General features: G+C 37.3%; 1 protein-coding gene across 1 annotated transcript in view; it reads left to right on the top strand.

The window, feature by feature from the left end:
* Nucleotides 1–26,908, top strand: part of RAD18 (RAD18 E3 ubiquitin protein ligase) — a 123,902-nt gene that overhangs the window by 73,152 nt on the left and 23,842 nt on the right. The window contains exons 10-11 of the mRNA XM_081276278.1: nucleotides 615–749; nucleotides 6,224–6,398. Coding sequence (XP_081132404.1) covers nucleotides 615–749; nucleotides 6,224–6,398 — 310 coding nt within the window. The remainder of the gene's footprint in view (nucleotides 1–614; nucleotides 750–6,223; nucleotides 6,399–26,908) is intronic.

The following is a 26,908-nucleotide window of genomic DNA, read 5'->3' as shown; positions in this document are numbered from 1 at the left end:
ATTAGAGATTTGAAAACTTCATTAGAGAGATTACCAAAAAGATGTTAATAAGATATTCAAAGGAGAATCCAAAGAAAGTCATGTTTATAGGTTAGTAATATTAAAATGAATGTACAAATGGAGGCAAAACTGATTTCTTCTATTGTGGTGTAGGGAATTTAATGAAATCTCCACCAAAGGGGATTTTGTATATCTATAGCCAATTATTATTATTATTATTTTGCTATCACTTATCTACAACTAGCAGACCACAATTCAAAGGCACCAAATGAGTGGAATCCTGTAAGGGTAGCTCTAGACAAGGCAGTTTTCAACTGAAATGCAATTTTTTCCCTACATGCAGTAGATTCTCTACACCTTAGTATTGTTCTATGAGCGGGAAAAAAAAGCCCCTCTCCGGAGTTTGGGATTTGGGAAGAAATCTAGAGTAGCAAACTAGGAATAGCATGGTTCCATATTTGTGTTTGAGGCTGGGAGAAGATAAGGAAACTTCCATGACCCCCTTGCCCTTTGTGCTTTTGTGCTTAGCAGGCAGCTTTTACCTTCGGTGCAAGGATGATGTTCATGAGTAAATGGGTTCACCTACTTTACCTAGAAGGTCTTTTGAATTTCAGGTAAAACGCATCAGAATGAATTTCGGCTTCTGGTGGATCAGGCAAAAAAAGGATACAAGAAAACTGATGGAATGCCAAAAAACAAAGTAATGAAAAAAGATGAATCTACAGAAAAGCTGTTATCCATGCATATGGGTAAGAGACATTAAAAAAAGAAGTATGGTTAATTTCATTATTTATTTCTATTATAAAAAGAAAACCAAAGGAATTTACTTTGGGGTTATTAGGCATTTGAAATGGGAAAAAGTATTTTTTAGATAAATTCATAAAGCAGTTGTTGAATATAAACTATGTTTATTATTATTCTGGGAAAAACAATTGGAAGAATGTCCTGAAGAAACAATTGCTAAGCCTTGGCTTCCTTTCAGTTAGTGGGAAAATCACAAGTTCCTTAATTGTTTAAGCTTGAGGAAATTTTCTAGGTTTAGGATTTATTGCTGAGAGTGAAGCTATCCTACAAAGAGAATAAATCATTTTTGTTATAGAACACTGGCATTTACCTTGGATGTGATGGTCTGCTAAACAGTCTAAAGCTAATGCACTTGGTATGGCAATGCATATAATGCATTAATTTTTATCTATTTTAGAATTTGAGATTAATGTTATATTTCTGTTGCCAGGGCTTTGGGCCAGCAAACAAAACAGAATCATAATGGGAAAAGGTGCACAAGAAAATTCTTTATTTTTTCTTTATTGTGGAAAAATACACACAACACAATATGTATCTTTTTATCCATTTACAAGGATTTAGTTCATTGGCATTAGATACCTTCATAGTACTGTGTAAATGTTACCACTAACTATACCCAGAACCTTTCTGTAGCTGCCAATCCAAACTGTAATCACTATTTTGTACTTTTTTTTTCTTTTTTCTTTTTTTTTTGGTACTAGAAATTGAACCAATGTGTGCTTTTACTGCTGAACTACATTTCCAGTTGTTTTTACTTTTCATTATGGGGCAGGATCTTGCTAAGTTGTTGATGTTCTACCTGAGTTGCCAAGGCTGGCCTTGAACTTGCAAACCTCCTGCCTTAGGCTCCCAAGTTGCTGAAATTATAGGCGTGTGTCACTATACCTGGCCTATACTCATTATTTAATAACTCTTCCTTTTCCTCTCCCTCACATCCCTAATTGTCTTTATTCCACTCTTTGTATGGATTTGGCTATTCTGGGTACCTCATGTAAATGAAATTGTATAGTATTTGTTCTTCTGTGTGATTTATTTCTCTAAGAATTTTTTTCAGTGTCCATTAATGTAGCACATGTTAAAATTTTATGCCATTTTCCCCCTTTTTTGTGTGCTGACAATGAAACCCAGAGCTTCTTGCCTGTGAGGCAAGTGCTCTACAAGAGAGCTACAGCCCAAGCCCTCTCATTCCTTTTTATGATTGAATAATATTCCGTAGTATGTATATGACACATCTTATTTATCCATTTATCCCTTAATAGGCTATTTTAGCCTTTTGGTTATAGTGAACAATGTTGTTATGAACATAGATTTTCAAATATCGGCTCAAGTCCCTGCTTCTAATTCTTTAGGATATTTACCTAGGAGAGGAATTACTGATTCATATAGTAGTATCATGTTTAACCTTTCAAGAACCACCAAACTCTTTTCCACAATAGCTGTATCATTTTATATTGCCTACCAGCAATGTATGAGGTTTCTCCACATCTGTGTCAACACTTATTATTTCCCCCCCTTTTTTTTTTGAGTCCATCTTAGTAGGTGTGAAAAGGTATTGTCATTATGATTTTATTGTTGTTGGTGGTGGTTTTTCATTTGTATTTGCTTTTGGTTTTGGAATTCTAGATTGAACCAAGGGTTCTTCTTCTGAATTATATCCTCACTCCTTCTTATTTTTTATTTTGAGACATGGCTTTGCTAAGTTGCCGAGGCTGGTATTGAACTTATAATCCTCCTGCCTCAGCCTCTGAGTACCTGGGATTATAGGAAAGCACCACTGTGCCTGACTGCCATTGTGGGTTTTGATTTGCAATTTGTCTTTCTTCTTTGGAGCATATTCAAGTTCTTTGCCTATTTTAAAATTGGGTTGTTTGTTGATTTTATGGGGATCTTTATGTATTCTGTTAATCCCCTATCCTATATATGATTGGTAAATATTTCCAAATGTTCTTTGGTTGTCTTTTTTGCTTTCTTGATAGCGTTTTCACCACAAAAATGCTTCATTTTTATGAAGATCAGTTTGTTTTTTAATTGCCTGTTTTTGATGTTATATCTATGAAGTCATAGCCAAATCCTGTGTCATATAGATTTTTCCTTTATATTTTCTTCCAACAATTTTGTAGCTTTAGCTCTTATGTTTAGGTCTTTGATCCATTTTGAGTTAATTTTTACATATTGTATTATTGTATAAGGTAAGGGTCCAACTTGATTCTTTTTTTTTTTTTTTAATGGCCCTGGGGATTGAACCTAGGGCCTTGTGCATGCATGGCAAGCACTGTACCATCTGAGCTATATCTCGAGCCCTCAACTTGTTTCTTTTGTGTGTAGATATGTTTACCTAGGAGATATGTTTTATTCTCAGCCCTATTCATTGAAGATTCTTCTTCATTGATTGCTCTTGGTTAATCCTGTCCAAAATCAACTGACCCTGTGAAGGTTTATTTTGTATATTCCCTATTTTATTCCATGGATCTTTATATCTGTCCTTATGCTTGTATTACTGTTTTAATTACCATAGCTTCTATAGTCAGTTTCAAAGTTGGAAGTGTGAGTCCTTCAACTTTATTCTTCTTTTTCAGTTTTGGCGATTTGGGGTCCTTTGAGGATCCTTGAGTTTTAGGATAAGTTTAAAAAAAAACAAAAAACACTGATTGCCTCTATAAAACATTGGTATTTTGATATTGGATTACATTGAATTTGTAGGTAGCCTTGGGTAGTATTGATATCTTAACAATATTAGATCTTCCAGTTCACAAACACAGGATTCTTTTTCCATTTAATTATCTCTTTAATTTCTTTTAGCAGTTTTATAGCTTTCAGTATACAAGTCTTTTACCTTTGTGGCTGATTTACTCCTACGTATTTTATTCTTTTGGGTATTTACACATTCCTTCTTGTCTCCATTACTCACGCTTCCTTTGGTAGGTTGCTGCCTCAGCATGTAGCTCATGGCCTTTGAACAACTTGAATTTGTTCATGCAGTTGTTAAAGGATAGTTTTATAAATTATCATTGCTTAAGAAATTCTGGCTTGATATTTCCCACCAGAAGAAAAATATTTTTTTACTAATCAAATCTTTATTGAATATAGTTGGTTACTTGTGCTTGGGGGGTTATGTAGAATGTGTGTATATACACAAAAGTATTTCTGTCTCTGGGTGACTGTTGCTGTTAGGTTGTTATTCATAATGGGGATGTCTGAGAGAGGAAGACACAGATTGGTTGAAGAGGTGGTTTTTGTATGGCAACATATAACCAGTGTAACTATTGCTCTTTAGAGTAAACTTTGAAGTGCCCATGTAAGTGAATAAGGTTCATGTTCTCTCAAGGGAAAACCTAATCTTTTTTATTGCATGTCTTTGGGGAGGTCTGATGTCCTAACCTCATAGTTGGGGCTCTCCTTGAAGTTCTGTGTTCTTAGATCTAAGGGCAGACAGGATCTAAGGTCAGCTCATATTGTTGAGTGCTGTTTGTCCCTAACAGATAATTTATTTATGTTATTTATTTGTTTAAGAGGGAAAGAAGTAAGAGACTAAAACTTTTAAAAATAAAAGGTTGTTTCAAGATGAATTCCTTTTCCCTGGCTTGCCAGCTTGATTGCATTCTCTGAGCCAGTTGAGTGATATAATTGCCTGGGTGCATCAAGTTTCCAGGGTGATGGGTTCCCCTTATAATGTGTTTACAAGAGGAGATCCTAGAGATTCTGGATAGTTATCTTATTAGCTCAGTTTTTTCTTTTGATAAACATTAGAGGATACAGCTTTGTTTTGGTAATGATGGCTTACTGGTAGACAGTATTAGGAGCTAATACCCCTATGATGCATGGTCTTCTTCCAATGTGAGAGAATCATTTGTGAAAAAATCTTTTTGTCCTCCTTTTTGAAGAATTTGGCTTATTCTTTTCCCATGCAATGTCTCTGGCTAAAAAGCCTGGCCTGTTCTTTTTAATGTGCTTTGTCACATGAGAAAAAGAATCATAGATGTCTTGCACTCTTATTTGCAGACATTTGGCTATACTTGTGTGTCTCATTCTTGTGTACACTTTGAGTCTTCCCTTTCCCTATATCTGCAATGAGAAACTCCGAGAACTAAGACTATGATAAAGGTTGTATAGAAATGTGACTTGTATTATGAAATGGAAATATTCATTATGTCTGATTAGTTTTCCTTTCCCATAATGAATTCATTCTATTTAGTAGGTTTAGGGTCCATGTAAATTCATTATTATGTAATAGTGTATTAGGGTATTAGCTCCTAATGTTACCTGCCTGATACACATATATATCTCATTGGTTCTATTCCTCTATATGTAATCATATACATATGATTTTAAATAATAAGCATATAAATAATATAATCCTATATATGTGATTATAAAGGGGGATTTGTCAGATTGGTTTGTATGACCAGAAGCTGGATATTCCCACAATGGCTATCTGCAGACTGAGAGCTGGAGGAACCAGTAACTGCTCAGCCCAAGAAGCTGGAGCCTTAGAACAAGAGGAGACTCCAGTGATGCAACCCCAGTTCAGAACTAAAGGTCTAGTAACTTCCAGGACAGTTGCTAGTCAGATTCTGTTTTGTAAAGAGTAAAGCAGAGCAAAAGTTTGATGTCTTCAGGAGATACAGCTACAGCAGTTGAGGTACCCTGCTCAAGAAAGAACTGAGTTTACATCTGTTTTGTCTTCTTCATTCGTCCTCCTTTTCATTGTATCCAGTCTCCCAACCTATGGGACTGTGCTGTCCACATTTAGGGTGGGTCTCGTGGTCAGTTTGTTGTCCCACATACTGGTCATTCTTAGAAACACCCTCATGACACACCCAGAAACCTCTTAATCTTAGGCATCTCTTTATCCACTCAAGTTGACAATTCAGATTAACTCTCATAGCCAGTGACAAATATTGTAGTTCTCTTTATTCGTAGAATCTTTAGTCATTTTTTGCTAGAGTGACAGTGTTCTCCATCCATAAAATGCTTAGGAATTTAGTGATATGTAAATAGGGGATTTATTAGAATTATAAACTTGGGCTCAGGTTATAGCTCAGTGATAGAGCGCTCGCCTATCATATGTGAAGCACTGGGTTTGATTCTTAGCATCACATAAAAATAAATAAAAAAGGTATTTTGTTTGTCTACAACTAAAAAATAATAAAAAAGAATTTTGAATTTGTTCCATTTCTGGTTTTAAAGGAAACTTTATTTTTAAATTAATTAATTGTAGAAAAACAAAGCACCATTGTGGCATTATTGATTCTTTGGCTCTCACTGGAGTTTTGGGATCAATGTAATATATACTTAGATTTTACTCAATACAAAAACAATATTGTGTGTTACAGAAATAATAGGCATACAAAGGTTGTAAATTTTAAGATACTCTTTAATTTTTATTTCATCCTTTTTACATTTCTTTTTTTCCTTTTAGGACAGGAAGATGATAAAATGAAATTCTCAGATACAACCTCAGTAAGAAATCACTTTCCTCCATCAAATCTATCCTCCCCAGAAAAGATGAAGCCTGATAGACAAGATGATTCTTCTAGTTGTACCGATATTCAGGAATCAGCTCTTTATTCATCGGAATCAGGTTCATGCAATAGGTAAGGAGCAAGTGGTAGTTGATAAAGAATCTTTAAGTTTCTATTTCCCATGTACGTGTTGCTAGAAATAATTAGAAGATAGTTTTGTGGTATGATGTGGTTTTTGAGGTTTCTTCCATTTCCTGTTTTTTACTTCCATGTTGTCTTCATAGTGATAGCAAGCTGGAATAAAAGGATACTACAGTGACCATTGGGTGACTTTATTTCCCACTCTGTAGGCTTTATGTAGGACTTCCTAGAGTTGGACAAGAAGCATGATAAGCAGGAAGTTGAGACAATGAGTAAAGGAGATGATCAGGAAGATGGTAAATAGTAAAGTAAAAGAAAAGAAAAATTCAGCCAAATATATTGGGGGAATCTCTAAAAATTAGAGCTTCAATGGCAAGCCCTTTTGAGAAAATATTTTAAAAATTGTGTGTTGTAAAAAGATGACATAGGGTTAATTCATTTTATACACAGGTACATACACATTTTATATGCTGGTGTCTTACTTTATAAGTGGAACATCCTAAATTTGAAATCTGAAATGCTCCAAAACCTGAAACTTGTTGAGCATCATGGCACATTTGAAACATTTTAGATTTGGGGTCAAGGATGCTCACCTGTAAAAACTATGCAAATATTAAAATATCTGGAACACTTTGAAATCTGAAACACTTCTGGTCCCAACATTTTGAATAAGGGATGATCAACCTATACATCATAAATTTTACTCATGTTTCTACCTCATATTTGTAACTGTTGTTTTTAATGGGTGCAGTAGTATGTTGTGTTTCTGTACTGTAATTGATTAGTTCCTTCCATTTCTGTAAAGCTGTTTCCCCAGTGTTGTTCTTATGTACCTGATGGTATGGTAAAGCTCTTTTGTTTCTTACTGAATTACTTACATTCTTACCTTTGTCATAATTTTGACCGAAGTAGGTGTGGTCATTGCCTTCTGAATTATATCAATTTAAAATGTTATAAGCAGCATGTGAATATGAATGTCTCTTGGAAATTATTTAATCTTTGATATTCACTTAAAATTACTAGCATGCACTTGGGTGACAGATTTCATCAGTCTGAATCATGAGATTAAAAAAAAAAAAAGTCTTACTTGAAGACCCTCTGCTTTCTTACTGTTTCTGGGGAACATCTTCATATTATTCAGAATCAAGTGTTAGGAAAGGAAAGTATTCCCACCTCATCCCAAAGGTTTTCAAGGCCAAAAACTACATTTTTTTATTTATTTGAGGTTTAGCCTGAATTGTTATATACTAGAATTGGGCATTCCTGCAAGTTCAGTGTGTAGTATTTGTTTTTAAAAATAAATCTCTTGTGAATACAAAATAAAAATAAGGAAAAATCATAGGCAGGATGTAAACAGCTGGTTTTTAATCTTAGTTACTGGTTCTTGAATGTTTTAGAAAGCCGGAGTGAATCAGGACGTAGGCATGGTAATGAAATAAACTAAAGGGAAAATACGGCCATCAAATATCTGTTTATCTGGTGATGAGATAAACAAATATATAGCAAATAAGATGAGTTTGGAGTCTTGGCCTCAGAAAGACTTAATGACCACACTAAACTGTGAGAAGATGATTTAAAAGAAAGATGCCATGCCATTGCTTTTAGCTACACTATGGCTCAGGAACTAGAAGAGCCAGTAGTAGATAGTCTTTTGACTTAGTTTCAAAGGTAAAGGAAATATGACTGAAGGGAATGTGGAATAAACCTTCTTGCGTCAGTGTATTAGTCAGCTTTCTGTTACTGTACCAAATATTTGAGATAACCAACTTATAAAGAGAAAGGTATATTTGACTCAGGTTTTAGGGATTCCAGTACATGATTAGTAGGTCCCACCACTTTGGGCCTTTGGTAAGGCAGTACATCGCTGTGGGAGTGCATGGTGGGGGAGAACTATTCACTTATGACCAGAAAGTAAGAAGAGGAAGGGAGAGCAAACTGGGGCCCCACAGTCCCCTTTGATGGCACACCCTCTGTGACTTATGGTCTTATTACTAGGCTCTACCTCCTAAAGCTTCCACAACCTCATGATGGTATCACCCTGGGGACCAAGCCTCTATCACATAGACCTTTAGGGCACATTCAAGATCCAAACTATAGAGCCGGGATTGTGGCTTGCCTACCACATGTGAGACACTGGGTTTGATCCTCAGCACCACATAAAAAAGTAAATGAATAAAATAAAGTCATCTACAACTAAAAAATAACAACAAAAAATGATCCATACTATAGCAGAAATTTCCTAAAATGGGTTTAGTCCAAACCAGATTGTTGTAACTCATCTCTCATGAAAAGAGGTAAAAAGTACCCTTATGTTTATCAGTCACATACCATTCCTACCACCACTTCATTACAGAATTGTTTTTTCTCATTGTTTACCTTTCTGCTGATCAGGATGCTGAGTAATATTATAGAAAGTTTCTCTGTTTACCCTCTGTAAGGGTCAAATTGAGTTATTGTATGAGACATTTTGAGATGACAATTTTGTTAGCAACTCAAAATGAGCATTGTGATACTAGTAGATTATTCTTTGCTCTGTCTTAAGCAGGGTCTAATATTGTACTCACTCAATAAGTACGAATTGTGTACCCAGCACTGTTCTAGATGTTGTAAGTTAGCAGTGATCAGACCATTATTATTTTTTTAAATTTAAGCTTACATTCTATTTCACATATGTAGATGTCTGTATATGCACATATACACATTCCCTTGGCCCAGTAAAAATAACTACAAAGGGCAAATTTTTAACAACTTTTATTGAGATATAGTTCACATACTACACAACTTGCCTATTTAAATGTACGATTTGATGGTTTTTAGTTTATTCACAAAGATGTACAGCACATTTCACCACAATTTTTATCATCACATAAAGAAACTCGTACCCATCAGCAGTCATTACCTATTGTCCCCCTGAAACTTCCTGCCCTAAGCTATAAGCAACTACTGACCTATTTTCTGTCTATAGGTTTGCCTATTCTATATTTTTATATAAATGGGATTATACAATATATGAATTTTTGAAACTGTCTTCCTTCATTTAGATAAATGTTTTCAATTGTCATCCATGTTATATTGTGTTTCAGTACTACATTCCATTTTATTGTTGAATATTCCATTGTATGAATATGTTTTCTTTATTAGTTTATTAGTTCCTAGACATTGGGTTGTTTCCAAGTTCGTTTTAACAAAGAAAAGTATCAAGTTTGTTTGCACAGTTGGAATCTTAGCTTCAGCAATATTATTCAACATTTATAACTAGGCTTGCCTTGAAGAAGTAGGCAATCTCTATTATTCCTCTCTCATGTAAGAAAAGGAAATGTTATACCCATTGTAAATATTAAATATGCTTATCTTTTAATTTTTTATTCAGATTTTTTTATACTCCTTTTTCATTTGCTGTCATTTTGTCTTGAAGTTTAAAAGGTAGTGCCTTCCTTGTATTAAACCTAGGCACTTAGGCTAAAGGGAAGGGGGAGAAAAGTGAGACCTAATTAAGTACTGGTTTTGGTTTGATCCCAGAACAGACCATGTGGCAACAGATTCAAGGTAGGTTGTCAGGGAGTTATGTGTGCAGTGGGAAGCAGCACTGGGGACAGCAGGAAAAGTGAAAAGCTTGTGTTTAAGAGCTTCAGGTCAGGAATGACTTTGGATTCAGTCTTTTTGAAGTGTACCTCCACATATCTTTGAAAAGCATACTAAATGTATTTCACTTTGTCAGATGAGTGTGAGTTTTTTGGGGGCCAGGGCAAAATGTTATGGTTCAGATGTAGTATCTTCTAAAAGCTCATGTGCAAGAAGGTTTGGAAGAGAAATGATTGGGCCATAGCCTTACCCTAACCTGATGGGATTAACTGATGAGTGACTGGAGGCAGGGCGTGTGGCAGGAGGAAGTGGTTCACTGGGGGTGTGCCTATGGAGTCTGTATATTTTACATAAGGAGAGCGGAGTCTCTCCGCTTCCTGATCCTCATGTGAGTTGCTTCCCTCTGCCACACTCTTCCACCATGATGTTCCGCCTTACCTGGAGTACCTGGGGAATGGAGCTGGCTTTATGTTGACTAAGAAAAAAAACTCCAAAACCATGAGCCCTTCCTTAAATAAACTTTTCCTCCTCAATAGTTGTTCTGATTGGGTCTTTTAGTCACAGCAGTGAAAAAGCTGACTAAAACAAGCATATAAACATGTCTCAGGCCTATTGGGAAGATGAAATGAGATATTAGTTGTGAGTCTTTGCTGAATATGATTATTGTTATACTTTCATGAAGATGAATCAATTATATTTTCTTTAGTAATACTGGAAAATGTAGGACTTTGTGGCCAAACATTACAGAAATGTCTCCACTTTCTTAATCATGTTGATTTTCAGACATACATTTCATTTTCTGTTTTACAGAAGGACCTAGGAAAGAAAGATACAAGTTCATGAAGATGTGTTACATTTTGTTAATTAGTGAGTCAGATACAAAGAGTTGCCTGTATGTTACATGTTAGACCCAGGGCAGGAGGAACAGCCAAGTCTCGCAATAGATGGAAGAAATTTCAGAGCAATAACGGTGGTCATAAGTGATTCATGTATGGCAAAGGACTATTGTTAAGATTTGAAATGTCAGTTTATTAGATACTTCTTGCTGTCTTTGAGCAGAAACTGCTTATCTTCTGGCTACATGCATCATGATTGGGGAATTATGTTCACTCTGGAAGATGGGTGTCAGTGCCTTAGATCAAATTCCCTGGGGATTGCAGTGAAATATTTTTGAGAATGGTATACCTCTGGTATTTTGTGATGCAGAGAGGATGAGTTTGTGTGTAACACCTCAGATATTGTAGATGCTGATCAAAATATGAAAGGTATGATTACAATTTGAACTCTCGATCCTCCCGTTTCAGCCTCCTGAACTACTGGGATTTCAGGCATGCTCCATTATGCCCTGCTTCAATTTTTTTCTTTTTATGATAGTTTTGTTGTTTTTATAAGGAAAGCCATACATTTCCAAAAATATTTTTAATACATGTTGTTTGTGTTTATTGGGATAAACAAAAGTTTTGAATTCAAAGAAGAAAATTTCATAGTTTTATCGGACAGAAATAGCAGTGTTAAACTTCAGTAAATATATCCTTCCAAAAATAGATATGTGGGTAGATAAATAGATGAACAGTTTTTAAACATTTGTCATTTTTAAATACTTTTCTTTGAAGGGACAAATCATGCCATTTTAGGTTTAATGTGAGTAGAAGTATATTGTGAGCTGTTTTTAATTCATATACACTTGCTGTCATATAGAATATAGATCTTATTCTTACATTGTTGAATAAAGAGGTCAGTTTTCTTTGTGCTAGAACAATATTTGAACTCATAATTTGGCAGACTCATAACTAAGAATAATCTTATTTTAAGATTTAATTGGTATGTCCAATCCAAATTCTTAATTCTTCTTTGTTTTATTTGCCACCCTGGAAATGGAGCCTATGGCCTAACTCACACCAGGCAAGCCACAGTCCCAGCCCTAACTCTTTTTATTTATTTATTTGTTTGTTTAATTTTTTTTGTAGTTGTAGATGGACAGAATGCCTTTATTTATTTTTGTATTTTTATGTGTCTTTTGGCATTGTCTTTTGGTGCTAAGGACTGAACCCAGTGCCTCACACGTTAGGTAAGTGCTCGCCACTGAACTACAGCCCCATTCCCTCAGCCCAAACTCTTAAGTACTTCTTTTAGAATTTGAATATTAATATTACATTGATCTTTTCTCTTGTTTTTCTTCTTTTTTATCTTTTTTTCTTACACTGTTCAAGCCCATGTAACGGCTTGTCTCACAGAAAAGAGACCACCAGAATAGGTTAGACTTTCTTACTATAGCAAGCTCAAATTGTGACATTGATCTTCTCTTACACATCTTGAAAACATATGATAAAAGCTAATAAGAATTTTATATTTTTGAATAGCTTCTTGCTAGATTATTTTGGGAAGTTCAGGAGACTTATCCAAATTTCTGTAAATTATCTTATTGTTCTTATTAATCAACAAGAGTATGCTTTTGTTCGCTAAGTTTTGGCATGCATTGGACACTGCATTTTTATTGAGGGCTAAATTAAAAGAGAAGATTCTGTTGATTATGGCCCTAGAAATAATGCTTTGTCTTCATGCAGGAATGAATTGTAGTCATGCTTTTTCTTGGAAGAATCATTAGGTTATTATTAAAAAAAAATTTATGCAGTTTAGGTCTAGGCTAAAGAAATAGAAACAAACAGTGTCTTTTGGCATAGCTAGAGAAATGTGAATAGGTCTCTAGATCAGATAAAGTTTTTGTAGCAATATTCATTTTCCTGAATTTGATAATTGTATGATTGTCATATAAGTGAATAGACTTGTTCTTAAGAAATGTACAGCGATGAATTAAAGGGGAACAGTGACTACCATTTACTTGCAAGAGTTGAGGAAACAACATGTGTTATGTGTGTGTATGATTGTGTGTACACAGAACAAGAGATAAATGGTAACGGTCAAAATCTGGGTGAGGGATATAAGGGTTGTTTTTTGGTAGGTATGAAATTATGCAGAGTTTAAGAATTTTGCTTGTTGAATTCTAAGAAAGAGAAATTGCTGGGTTTCTATATCTGGAATTTTTTTCTGTAAGGAAATATTTCATTGACCAAAGCCAGGGGGCCTACACGGATGATGACCCACCTAACATGGCTGTTTCTGCCTTGGTGTGTTAGAGAATGTGGACAACTTCAATTGCACTATTCCTGAGAACAGCTCATTTAATCATTTTGTGACCAAATCTGTAGCCCCTAACCTACCTAGGCGGGCCTTCCTGCAGATGCTAAGGGTTGATAGAAGACCCTTAGTGAAGATATAAGTGATACATTTTAATTCTTCACAGTTCTGGCAAAGGCAGTTACCTCTTCTCTGATGTTACACTAGGAGTGGGATCTTTGTATAGGCAAGACACAGGCACAGGCACAGAATGCCAGGCACTTTGACCGAGAGGCTAATGAATTATTGGCTCTTTGCTTGCTATATTTTGCCACAACTTTTCTCTCTTTTTACTTATTTCTGAAAGAGCTACCCAGAAACTTAAGAGCTAGAGAAAAAACTGAAAACAAAAAATGTTTTATTCTTTGGCCAATATAAGAAGTTAAATTCTTTCCTAAGTTCTGAGTAAATACGAAAATAATGGAGGTAATTTTAAGGGAAAAAGCTTCCATTTTGACATTTGCCTGAGGAGTGTTGGAATGCTGACACTATCAGCCTATGGATGAGAGAAGCTGAGTTTTGCGAAGGGAAGGGGAAATACCAACTCAGTTATCAGAGCACCTTCTCATAGCAGAGGGGTGCAGTTGGCTTTGAAGCTTGGTTCCAGGCAGGCCTTTCAGACAGGTCATGGTAAGGACTGGGTAAACTTTATAGTTTGAGTTTGGTAAATACAGCAAATGAGGATTTTGAGTTGATTGGTTCAAAAAGTCTTGGGTGTTATCCTTTGATGCTTTATATTGAAAAGTTGATAGATCTTTTAGGAAGTTTCTGGACGCAACAATAAACTTAATCCATAACTTTTAGCTTCCTGGGCAAGAGTCTCCTGGAATAGTGAAGTTATATTGATGAAAACAGTGGAATGCTGAAGTCTTACTAACATAGGCAGTGAGCTGTTTGAGTTCTACAGGTACTTCTTGAGTCCTGGGAGTGTTGCATGTGCTATATTATTTAGTTCTGTAGAGATGTGGAAATGAAAGATGAAAGGAGTCAAGTAACTTGTTTGAGGTTTTACAAGTCGTAAGTAGCAAGTCTACATTGTCCTCCTTTCATAATGCCACTGTGGACAAGCAACTTGGCTTTTTCAAGAGTAGAAATATCCAGTTATTGAAAAGGTTGCGTTTCCTCAAAAGCAGATGTGGAGATGAGGATTTAAGTGGATGTGGTTTATTTGGAGGGTGAAGGGTACACTGTAAGGGAGTGGGAAAGTGATACAGGAAAGGGAAGAAGTGCTAAGTGTACCTGTTACCAAACCAGAGATCACCTTCAGCAGCTGAAGTCTAATCCTCATGGGGAATCTGGGAGCTGGTCTGAAATATTCTCTCAGTTATCCCACCAAAGGGCAAGGGAACTTCTGCTAGCCATTCCTTGGTGGCTATTCCCTGGTGCTCCCAGCGCCCATGCGGAACAGAGCAGGCTTATACAATGATTAATCACCCCTGGGCAAAGATACTGATAGTCCTCAAGCCTGATACACTGGGGGTGGGGGGGGGATATAGTGCAGAGAGTTAGGCAGGCTGCCAGTGGGATCTGCCCCAGGCATTGATTCCAACAGAAGACAGGGCAGTATTTTGGATCTGTGTATTCCTTATGAATACAAACGTGGCTCTATGGGTCTTAGCCTGGGTCTCTAGCCCATGAGAATGTAGGAATGTGTGTGGCTTTCCAGAGCCCGCTGTAGCTCTTGCCAAGCACACTTGCCCTTTGCTGAAAGGAAAGAAAGGGATAAAGATGTCTGGGGCTGCTGAAGATGTGATAGATAAGAAATGTCAGAGGACAAAGTGACAGGAGAACTAAAAAGCTCTGAGCCAAATGGGTCTACAGACTGAAGAGTGCATTTGTTGATGTGAAACAATTTACTTTTTTATCTTATATGATAATAAATCAAAGTACAAAATAATCCATCACCACACTGAAATTTGCCAACATACTAAATAAAAATGTCTTGGCTTTGGGTAAAAAAGTGCAAATACAAAAAGAACTAGGAGTTCTTTAATTGCCTGGAAATATTTCCTTATTATCCCGCTTTGTTTCTTGAAATGTACTTACCTATAGTGTTTGATTTTATATGTGACCTTAAATATTTCTCTAATGTATATTTTCTGAAGTTTCTTCTCAGCTTGTCATTTCAGAAGTCTTTTCTCTAATTCTACACATCTTTAGTTTAGGGTATTGCTTTTCTTATTGTTATGTATTCCTGTCAGTGGGTGGCACATGTTGAGAGCCAGGTTTCTCCCTGTTATCATGGGAAGTTACACATAAACCTAAAACTATCCACATGATACTAGATTTGAATTGGAGACATTAACATGAACTCATAAATATGTTAATATAGATTGGAATGAACGTATAGAAAGGTTTACAGATGTGGTTATAAACAATTTGGTTGTTTCACATCTATTTCACTGCTCTGTCAGCTCTGAGGCCCAGGAAGTAAGGATTCCACAGTGGCAATGAGCACACTTGGTGCACATATCTTGGTTTCTAATACCATTGTCCAGCAAAAGGAACAGATGTGTCTGAGAGAAAAGACTGGTCCTAGGGCTGGCACTGGCAGATGGAAAATGAGCTTGGAGCATTTTATAATGCCAGGAAGCAAGAAAGTCAAAGAAAGAAAGAAAGGGGCGAGGAGGGAAAGATAGAGAAAAAAGGAAAGGAAAAACATAAACATGATAGTGGATATATGACAAAAGGACACAGGAAATAACTAAAAGTTCCCAGTGGCCAAAGCTGAAACAATTTAAGCAGTGACATAAATTTTATAGCATTGGATAACTCAAAGTATAAAATATTTTTTGAGTTCATTCATACTGAAAAAATGTAATGGGGGAGGATAGACAAGGCTTGTGTGCAGAGGAATCCCAGATAATTTACATTGATGAACTCCCTTCAAGGAATGTGGGCTTTGCAGAATGATTTCCTTCCAAAGAAGGAAGTGGGTGCAGAGGGAAAGAGTAACCTCCACAGTGGGGAATCTGATAAACTCTTCCTCAGCCATGTGAGAAAAATCAGTGTCAATTATAATGTATTGATAGTAGTACCCTTGATGTGATGTAAGCCCACTTTATCTCTGTGATCTTTCTCCCCAAAACTCATAATCTCAGTCAAATTATGAGAAAAATATCAAACTCCAGCTGAGGGTCCCTGTATAAAATTCTTAATTAGTACTCCTTAAAACTATCACATCCAAACTAAGTTGGGCGACACTGTCATAATCTAGAGGAGGAAGGAGGAAGCATGACAACTAAATGTAATATGTCCTACAGAGGATCCTGGACCAGAAAAGGGACAGCAGGTAAAGACTAAGGAAAGGGGCTAGGGTTGTGGCTCAGTGGTAAAGTGTTTGCCTTGTACAGGCGAGACCCTGGGTTCAATCCTCAACACCACATAAAAATAAATAAGTAAAATGAAGGGGGGGATCCAACATGGCTGCCGGTGAGGAAGCAGCGATTCCAATGTCTCCACATTAACGGGATCAGAAAGACCCATTGGAACAGCGGCAGTCTACCTACTGAGGAACTTCTAGCAAAATTCCGTGAAGAGGGGACCTGCCGGGAATTGGTTGGTTTATTAGACGTGTCAGTTTGTCTCAGACAAGTGGATCTTGGCCGGTCACGCGGGCGCGGAGGTCCAGTCCCGCAGCCACCGGCCGCTTCAGAAAGCGGCCGGAGGCCCCAAGCGGCGCGGTCCGCCCGAACCCGCAGACGGCACCCGCCATCTCGCTGTCCCGGAAGGCCCCATTCTCGCTCAGCGAACGGCCACTCCACCCGCCCGGATCTTAGCCACGCGGTGGTGGCCCGGCACAGCGAGAAGTGTCCCCGCCGGGCCCAGCAGACAGCCCGTGCCCTCCCGGCTCTACTAACAGCCCCGCCCACCCGGCGAGCGGCTTCCCCCCCTGAGACAGTGTGAAGGGAATCTAACCAACCCTTTACGAAATAGCGAACTGGGAACTAAAACCAGAGATTGTGTCAGACCAGAGACAAGCCAGTTCCACCCCTCCCTTCGGACACTCCGGCAAGGAGCCAGGGGCCCGCCATAGCAGAGTGGGGAAGTCACCAAAGTTCGGCCAAAGAGATTCCTTCCCAGCGGAATCTACTTTAGCAGGTGTGTGACTCCCACCCACACCAGATACAAACAACCGGGAAACTTCAAAATCTCTCTGGGCGTGACCGTAAGGGCCAAAGGACTCTCGACCCCCAACTCCCCCTACTGCCAGTGACAAGGGCGTGACTGTAGGGGCAGAGGGAAGCAGAGAAGACTCCCCACCCCCAACTCCCCCAACCGCGAACTGAGAGGGTGTGACGGTAGGGGCGGAGGGAAACAGAGGACACTCCATTCCCCCAACTCCTCCTACCGCCAGCAGAGTGGTTGTGACTGTAGGGGCTGAGGGAAGTAGAGGGGATCCTCGACCCCCAACTCCTATTACCACCAGCAGCGACACCAATGGTCTTAGCTGCCAGACTCCGAAGGTGTGCCCACCAAAGGGGCCCGGAAAAATTAAACAATTGACTCCCAGACCACAGCTCCACAGCACTGGGGCTTAGATGAATGACAGCGAGAGTGCTCAGTAGTTAGGGAAATAGAGCACTCGGTGGGGCTGAAAGTGTAACCAAATCCTTGGGGAACTGCCTCCGATGAGCAGGACCTGGCTGGCTGGCAGGAGGAAGGGGAGGAGGGGCCGTAGAAGTGAAACGGCTCTGGAACAACAGGATTGAGAGACTCCCAGGAACCGCCTTACAGGAATTGCTGTTGACACATTGAGGGCAAAACTCAGCCCAGAGGGCACAGCTTTGCCTACGGGAAGAGAAGAAAATGGATCTCTAAGACCTAATTTTATTTCCTATTTCATTTTAATTTTTTCTCTCCCTTTTCCCTCTCTCTCTCCCCTTCCAAGTTTTACTGCTCTTTCCATTCTCCTCTATGCTATCTATCTCCCTCTCCTTCTTTCTTTTCAAGAGCACCTACCTTCCCCTTCCCCCCAACTTTCATCCCTAAGCATTACATCCTCCATTTCGCGTAACTGTCTAAATACAAATAGGTGTGCGCCCTCCCCCCGCGCCTGCAAGGTAGGCGGACCTGCAACCCACCAGCAGGTCAGGCCCAGCAACCTGGGAGTGGCAGAGCCGCCCCCACGCACCTGCAAGGTAGGCGCACCTGCTACCAACCAGCAGAACAGGCCCAGCGGCCTGCCGATGCGGTAGGCACAATGCCCCAATTGGAGGAGGAGCAGAGCCCCTGCCCGCGCCTGCGCAGGAGACTTTGCAACTATACAAGAGTAATACAAATATATAGGGGGAAAATTCAACAACACAACAGTCTCAGTAAGCAGAAAGAAACGCGAACAGTATGAAGAGACAAGGAAAGAAAGGACCACAAGCAATGCAGGTCAACTCAACGTTAGAAGAGGTAATATCTGTAGCAGATGGAATGTCAGATAAAGAATTCAGGAGATACATGCTTCAGATGATCTGGAGTCTCAAGGTAGACATTAGACAGCAAAATCAGACAATGAAAGATCTCTTCAACAATGAAATACATAAACAAATCCAGGAAGCAAAAGACCAACTATACTGGGAGATAGAAGTTATAAAAAACAAACAAACAGAAATCCTAGAAAGGCAGGAAGCAATAAACCAACTTAAAAACTCAATTGAGAATACTACCAGCAGAGTAGAACACTTAGAAGATAGAACGTCAGACAATGAAGACAAAGTATTTCAACTTGAAAAGAACATAGACAGCTCAGCAAGACAGTTAAGAAACCATGAGCAGAACATCCAAGAGATATGGGATAACATAAAGAGACCAAACTTAAGAGTCATTGGGATACAGGAAGGCATGGAGTTCCATACCAAAGGAATAAACAATCTACTCAATGAAATAATACGAGAAAACTTCCCAGACTTGAAGAATGAGACAGAATCCCAAATCCTAGAAGCCTACAGGACTCCGAATGTGCATAATCATAAGAGATCCACACCTAGACACATTATAATGAAGATGCCCAACATACAGAATAAGGAGAGAATTTTAAAAGCTACAAGAGAAAGGAAACAGATTACATTTAGGGGTAAACCAATCAGGATATCAGCTGATCTCTCAACACAGACTTTGAAAGCTAGAAGATCCTGGAATAACATATTTCAAACACTGAAAGAAAATGGGTTCCAACCAAGAATTGTGTATCCAGCAAAATTGAGCTTCAAGATGGAAGATGAAATTAAAACCTTCCACGATAAACAAAAGTTAAAAGAATTTGCAGCTAGAAAACCATCTCTCCAAAAAATCCTCAGCAAAACATTACAGAAAGAGGAAATGGAAAATAACAATGAAAACCAACAGTGGGAGGTAGGACAGTAAAGCGGGGAAAATAATCAAAGAGGAAAACAAACCATATTCAGTAATATAAATAAACAAATATGGCTGGAAGGATAACCCATATCTCAATAATAACCCTAAATGTTAATGGCTTAAACTCACCAATTAAGAGACACAGGCTAGTAGAATGGATCACAAAACATGACCCAACAATATGCTGCCTACAGGAGACGCATTTGATAGGAAAAGACATACATAGACTGAAGGTGAAAGGTTGGGAAAAATCATATCACTCATATGGACTTCGGAAACAAGCAGGAGTGTCCATACTCATATCAAATAAAATAGATTTCAAGCCAAAGTTAATCAAAAGGGATAAAGAGGGACACTACATACTGCTCAAGGGAACCATACACCAACAAGACATAACAATCATAAATATATATGCCCCAAACAATGGTGCAGCTATGTTCATCAAACAAACTCTTCTCAAGTTCAAGAGTCTAATACACCACCATACAATAATCATGGGAGACTTCAACACACCTCTCTCACCACTGGACAGATCTTCCAAACAAAAGTTGAATAAGGAAACTATAGAACTCAATAACACAATTAACAACCTAGACTTAATTGACATATATAGAATATACCACCCAACATCAAGCAGTTACACTTTTTTCTCAGTAGCACATGGATCCTTCTCAAAAATAGATCATATATTATGTCACTGGGCAACTCTTAGACAATATAAAGGAGTAGAGATAATACCATGCATCTTATCTGACCATAATGGAATGAAACTGAAAATCAACGATAAAAGACGGAAGGAAAAATCATGCATCACTTGGAGAATGAACAACAGGTTACTGGATGATCAATGGGTTATAGAAGACATTAAGGAGGAAATTAAAAAATTCTTAGAGATAAATGAAAACACAGACACAACATATCGGAATCTATGGGACACATTGAAAGCAGTTCTAAGAGGAAAATTCATTGCATGGAGTTCATTCCTTAAAAAAAGAAAAAACCAACAAATAAATGATCTCATACTTCATCTCAAAATCCTAGAAAAAGAAGAGCAAAATAACAGCAAAAGAAGTAGAAGGCAAGAAATAATTAAAATCAGAGCTGAAATTAATGAAATCGAAACAAAAGAAACAATTGAAAAAACAATTGAAAAAATTGATAAAACTAAAAGTTGGCTCTTTGAAAAAATAAATGAGATCGAGAGACCCTTAGCCATGCTAACAAAGAGAAGAAGAGAGAGAACTCAGATTACTAGCATACAGGATGAAAAAGGCAATATCACAACAGACACTTCAGAAATACAGAAGATAATCAGAAATTATTTTGAATCCTTATACTCCAATAAAATAGAAGATAGTGAAGGCATTGATAAATTTCTTAAGTCATATGATCTGCCCAGATTGAGACAGGAGGATATAGACAACCTAAACAGACCAATATCAGTTGAGGAAATAGAAGAAACCATCAAAAGATTACCAACTAAGAAAAGCCCAGGACCAGATGCTACAGGGACACTGCTACATCGATGTTCATAGCAGTACAATTCACAATAGCAAGACTGTGGAAGCAACCTAGATGCCCTTCAATAGACGAATGGATAAAAAAAATGTGGCATTTATACACAATGGAGTATTACTCTGCATTAAGAAATGACAAAATTATAGAATTTGGAGGGAAATGGATGGCATTAGAGCAGATTATGCTAAGTGAAGCTAGCCAATCCCTAAAAAACAAATGCCAAATGTCTTCTTTGATATAAGGAGAGTAACTAAGAACAGAGTAGGGAAGAAGAGCATGAGAAGATGAATAACATTAAACAGGGATGAGAGGTGGGAGGGACAGGGAGAGAGAAGGGAAATTGCTTGGAAATGGAAGGAGACCCTTAGGGTTATACAAAATTACATACAAGAGGAAGTGAGGGGAAAGGGAAAAATAATACAAGGGGGAGAAATGAATTACAGTAGAGGGGGTAGAGAGAGAAGAGGGGAGGGGAGGGGGGATAGTAGAGGATAGGAAAGGCAGCTGAATACAACAGACATGAGTATGTCAATATGTAAATCAATGGAAGTGTAACTGATGTGACTCTGCAATCTGTATACGGGGTAAAAATGGGAGTTCATAACCCACTTGAATCAAAGTGTGAAATATGATATATCAAGAACTATGTAATGTTTTGAACAACCAATAAAATAAATAAATAAATAAATAAATAAATAAATAAATAAATAAAATAAAGGAATTGTGTCCAACTACAACTAAAAAGTAAATATTTAAAAAAAAGAATGAAGGAAAGATGAATGAAGTATACACTTTGGCTACTAATCATAATGCATAATCATTGCTTCATCCACTGTAGCTAATGCATCATACTGACATATGTAGATTGTTGACAGCAGGGGAAACTGGACGTAGGGTATATGGGATCGTTGTGTACTAACTTTGCAGCTTCTCTGTAAGTGTAAAACCATTCTTAAATAAACAGGGCATCACAGCATCAAGATGAAGAGGTATATTGGTATGAAAATATCCAAAGAATGGATTGATTATTGGAACACTAGAGGTCATCAAAACTAAATTCTTCAGTGAGAACTAGACCACTTCCTCTGGGTTGTAGTAAGTTTAATTATTGAACTATTCTTTTTTTTTCAGTTAATATTACATATAACACTTAAATGTATAAATTAATAAAACCGTGTTTTAACACATCATATAAAATGCATTGTACTTTGTTAAAATTTAATTCATAAATGTGCATTAGAGAATTATATTCTCTCTTTTTCCCCCCAATCATCTTTGTCTTGTTTTGCTAATATTTTCACTTTTTACAGGATGGTTACCCCTTAGAGAGGAGGTAGCTCAGCCTTTACATTTCATCATAAAAGACAACTTGCTCAATTTGCAGTCTGACTCATCCTCTTCAATTACCATGTGCTTGTTCATGAATATATACTTTAAAAAGTGATTTCAATAGTGATTCCCAAGGAGAATATGAAAGTACATAGTTTTATCTTTTCTCCATTACTCATTGCCAAAGGTTTTTTCCTATTAAATAATAAGGTTTTCTTTTACTCTGAGGCAGTTCGTGTTAGTACGTCTTGAGTTTAAAAAAAATTATTATGCATTCTCATTGTGTAGTCTGAAGAGCCTCTTTATAATAACTTTTGGTTTTGATTTTATAATAAATTACTTATTCTTAGGCATTCTAACTCAATTCTAAATAGTGGATATTATTGTTTTTACCAAATTCATGAAATGCTATGACAGAACAATCCTCTGTAAATGTACTCTTCAATTTCCTGTATCAGGAGAGTTTTAAAATTCTATACTTGATTATTAATTGTTTATCTAAAATGCTTATAGAAAACAACTTTTCCTTCCAGGTTCCATGTTTAACAAATGACACCTTCTGTGTCACAGCATGTAGTGTCTGGTTATCACTCAAGGTTTTCATACGTTGACTATAGTGTTGAGAGTTTTAGTTGGCATGACATGATAATAATTGCATAAGGTTTATAGATATATTTATAATCCTTCATACAGTCTCCAAAGGGGGAGTCTCGGGCATTAATATCACTGATATCCTGTTTATGAGAACTACCTGAAGTCAAAGCTTGATCTTTTGGGGGCAAGGTAACATCTGGCAGATGTTCTTCTGCTGAGGTTGTAATTTATTCATTCTTAGACTTACGGGCAAATATTTTCCAGATACCTCTTAAGTTAGGTGCTGTATGTTTCATAAAAATAGCACTTACTGACCGTCCTTCAGTTCCCCCACATCGTTGTCTTTCCAAATGTTGGTCCTGCCCTTGAAATACATTCTTCCCTATCCTTCAAGTCCCAGATCAAATGTCTACCCTGTTGTCCTTAAATTCTCTTGGCCTTTCACATCACTGAAATTGTCTCTTCTTCCTGCAGTTGGGCCTTGTCCTCAGGATATAGCTTAGTTCTAGGACTTATGACATCCTAATGTGGTTACTTAATTAAAAGAATATCTCTTTTCCATCCCCTCTTGACTGGGGGTTAAGAACTGGAAGTTCATGAACATTGAGTGTTACTTTTTTAATCCCACTAGTCCCTAGGCCTTGCTCATATTAGGTGTCGGGTAAAGGTTTTTTAAGAGAATGAACAACCTGCCCTCAATTAGCTCATAATCTGACAGAGGAAATAAAAGAGATGTGGACAATTACAATAGAGTATGATAGGTATTTTGACAGGTGAGATGTAGGATTCTGGGAGAAGGACAGCTAATCCAACTATAGTAGGATCAGAGAGGGCTTCTTAGAGGAGGTGACACCTGACTAAAATCGCAAGAATGAGAAAAGTTTACCAAGCAAAACTGAACAGTGGAGATGAGAATCGAGGAAATGATGATCTCATGCAGATAGGAAAAGGATGTTGCCACTTGTAAACATAGTTGGTTGTGGCATGTAGGGTACAGTGGGGAGTATAGGTGCCACCATGAGACCACCTGTCACCCACCAGGGGGTTAAGGCTGAATTTATTGGAGTGCATTTCTTTTTGATTCAGGTGTTTTGTAAACTATAGGAATTCTTGTCCTATATGCTCCTTTATATGTTTAGCTTGACTCATATAATAGGTAAAAATTTGGTTCAAATTCAGTTCTACATTATAAAAAAATAAAAATGGGAATAGCTAAATTATGAGTCTCTTAGAATGCTTTGAGAAAGCTTAGAGAATTTGAAGGAACTACAGTTCTTTCTAAATGTTAGACACACAAAAATTACTTTTGATCAGTATTCTCAGACCCCCAATGTGGGTAGCCAGTTAAGAGGTGTCTCTAGTTTAATTAAAACAAAAAACAAAAAACCAAATCTGAGGCTTTTTGGCCTTGTTTGGGTGGATGAAATTGGATGTGATAAGAATGATATGTAATGTACAATATCATACTATTGAAATTTTATGTTTTTAATCAGCTGATCAAGATTTCATTTGTTAAAATCACCATCCAAATCAGAGGTTTTAATTTTTTCTTCCTTTACTTTTTAAATCAGTGTAACAGATGTTGTCAAGTCTCCTTGGAGACCTTGAGTCCAAGAGAAAGATACATTAGGATAGAATGCAAATATTGTCAAACTAGCAAAGAAGCTGAGAAGTCACTAAATACAGCTACCTATTTTCATAGATGAGGAAATGGAGCCCTGGATGATGTGGTAATGTCAGTTATCTAAAGTAGTGAAATAAAGGAGTCATTCACTAATTCTAGCCCAGGTTTCCGCCATTTCAACATGAGTTCTATCAGGATTTTTGTCTGGCCACACATTAGACCATCATTGTTTTCTTTGTCAGAATTTAATGAAGTCATTCAAATTAGACAGTGACAATGTATGTTCTGCCTTCCCTGTGATAAGCTAGTTTCTACTTCTTATCTTGGCACAATGATTAATAAACAGCATATTTTATCATTCTGAAATGTCTGCATTTGCACGATTGTTCAGGTGCCTTGTCAGAAGAGGGTGTTCAGTATGAACCTGCCTGTCTTTTTTTTTTTTCCTCCCACACAAATATATTCTGGAACATGGGTACATATTAAATTGCTGATTTTGCTAACTCTTATTGATTTTACCATGTAAGTGGTGCACCTCGTTCCTGTATCTCAGAGGAAGCCAAGCATTAAAGGATGGTAGGTTTCATTTGCAGAGGAATATTTTTTAGATAATGCAAATTATAGAAGCCTTTAAGATTTGCAAGCACATTTTATTAAAGCCATTAATAACCTGTTATTGGGGTACAGGTGGTAGTACACATAAAAAATTAAGAACACATCAGATCATTAAAAGTTTGGGTACATGTAGTTTGGGGGGATGATTGTTGTCATACACTTTTTAAAAATATTTTTAAAATATCTTTTGATTGTTGATGGACCTTTATTTTATTTATTTGTATGTGGTGCTAAGAATCGAACCCAGTCCTTTACACATGCTAGGCAAGCACTCTGCCACTGAGCTACAACTCCAGCCCATGTTCTCATACACTTTTGATCATTTAGTCAAACACTTCCATTTTGTGTGGAGACTGAGTCCCAGGGAGGTGAAATGTCTAATGCCTAAAATACAATCATGTGAGTTAGTGTTGAAGTATACCTCCTTGAATAGATCATAAGACTGAAATTTTATGGCCCAAACTTTGATATTGTTTTGGGTGGTTGATGTTAGCATACTGTAGTTGCATGTACATTCTCCATCTAATTAACTGAATAGGTTCTATAGAAGTTGCTTTGCTGGTCAGGTGCAGTGGCACACCCGTGGAGGTGAGGCAGACGGATTACAAATTCCAGGCCAGCTTTAACAACTTAATGAGGCCCTAAACAACTCAGTGAGACTCTGTCTCAAAAATGCAAAATTAAAAGGGTTGGGGATGTGGCTCAGTGGTAAAGCACCCCACCCCTGGGTTCAATCCACAGTACCAAAAAAAAAAAGTTTTCCTGCTATGCAGACGGTATGCTGGTCTCACTACTAGCTTCCTACTCAGCTGCTTGGTCCCTGCTAGCAAAGAAAATTGTAATCCAATCAAAGTTTAAGTGATGAAGGAAATGTTCATCTTTGTAATATTGCTTGTTTCCTGACTGTTTCTCCTTGTGAGGCTAACCTATTAATTACTATGATGACCTTATCTTTTAGTATTTGATTTTATTTTTATCATCATTTATACTACTGCTAGCTGAAAAAATAAAAACAAAATGAATCAACATTATTTTGTTCCCTTGCCCATTTAACTTGAGAGTTTGATTAATATGTAGGTGAAACAGTGAATATTTTGGCAATTAAAAAGTTTCCCTCACATTAGATTCTCAGACTTGACATATTTTGTGTCTTAAGTTTGTAAGTTAAACATGAGTGCAAAAGTTTAACTATTTTAAACTTGAATTTTTCCAGAGAGTCAAGAGAACTCCAGTATTTGGAAGTAACTAAATGTCCTTTTATTTCTCTTCCTTGAAAGATTACATGCAGTACTTTTGTAAGAATTTAATGCCATCAATCTTTATTACTTCAGTACCCCTTTCCTTGGTGCACATAGAAAGTGGTAGTATTTTATTGGCATGCCAAAATAAACAGGTGAAGCTGGAAACTATAGGTGCTAGCCATGGACTTCAGCCATCCTACGTCTCACCAGGGGCTGGAAGCAAATGCTAGTGTACCCCTGATTCACAGGGGTAGAGGGAGAACATATTGATGAGGTAGCTTTGCTTGTATGTGCTATTCTAATACACCATTAAGTCATTGAATAGATGGGAAATCCATGGACAAATAGATTCATACTGTTCCTTGGGTAGAAAGGACAGCAGCAGCATTTGAAACATCCCTTTCTCACTGATAAGGCTATGATTGAGTTAGTAGAAAGACATGTTGAGACACTTAATCTCATGAACTTAATGAGTG

The sequence above is a fragment of the Spermophilus citellus genome, assembly GCF_964194105.1.
Source record: "Spermophilus citellus genome assembly, chromosome: 19".
In the NCBI taxonomy this organism is placed as follows: domain Eukaryota; kingdom Metazoa; phylum Chordata; class Mammalia; order Rodentia; family Sciuridae; genus Spermophilus; species Spermophilus citellus.
This window is presented reverse-complemented; position numbering and strand designations above follow the sequence as displayed.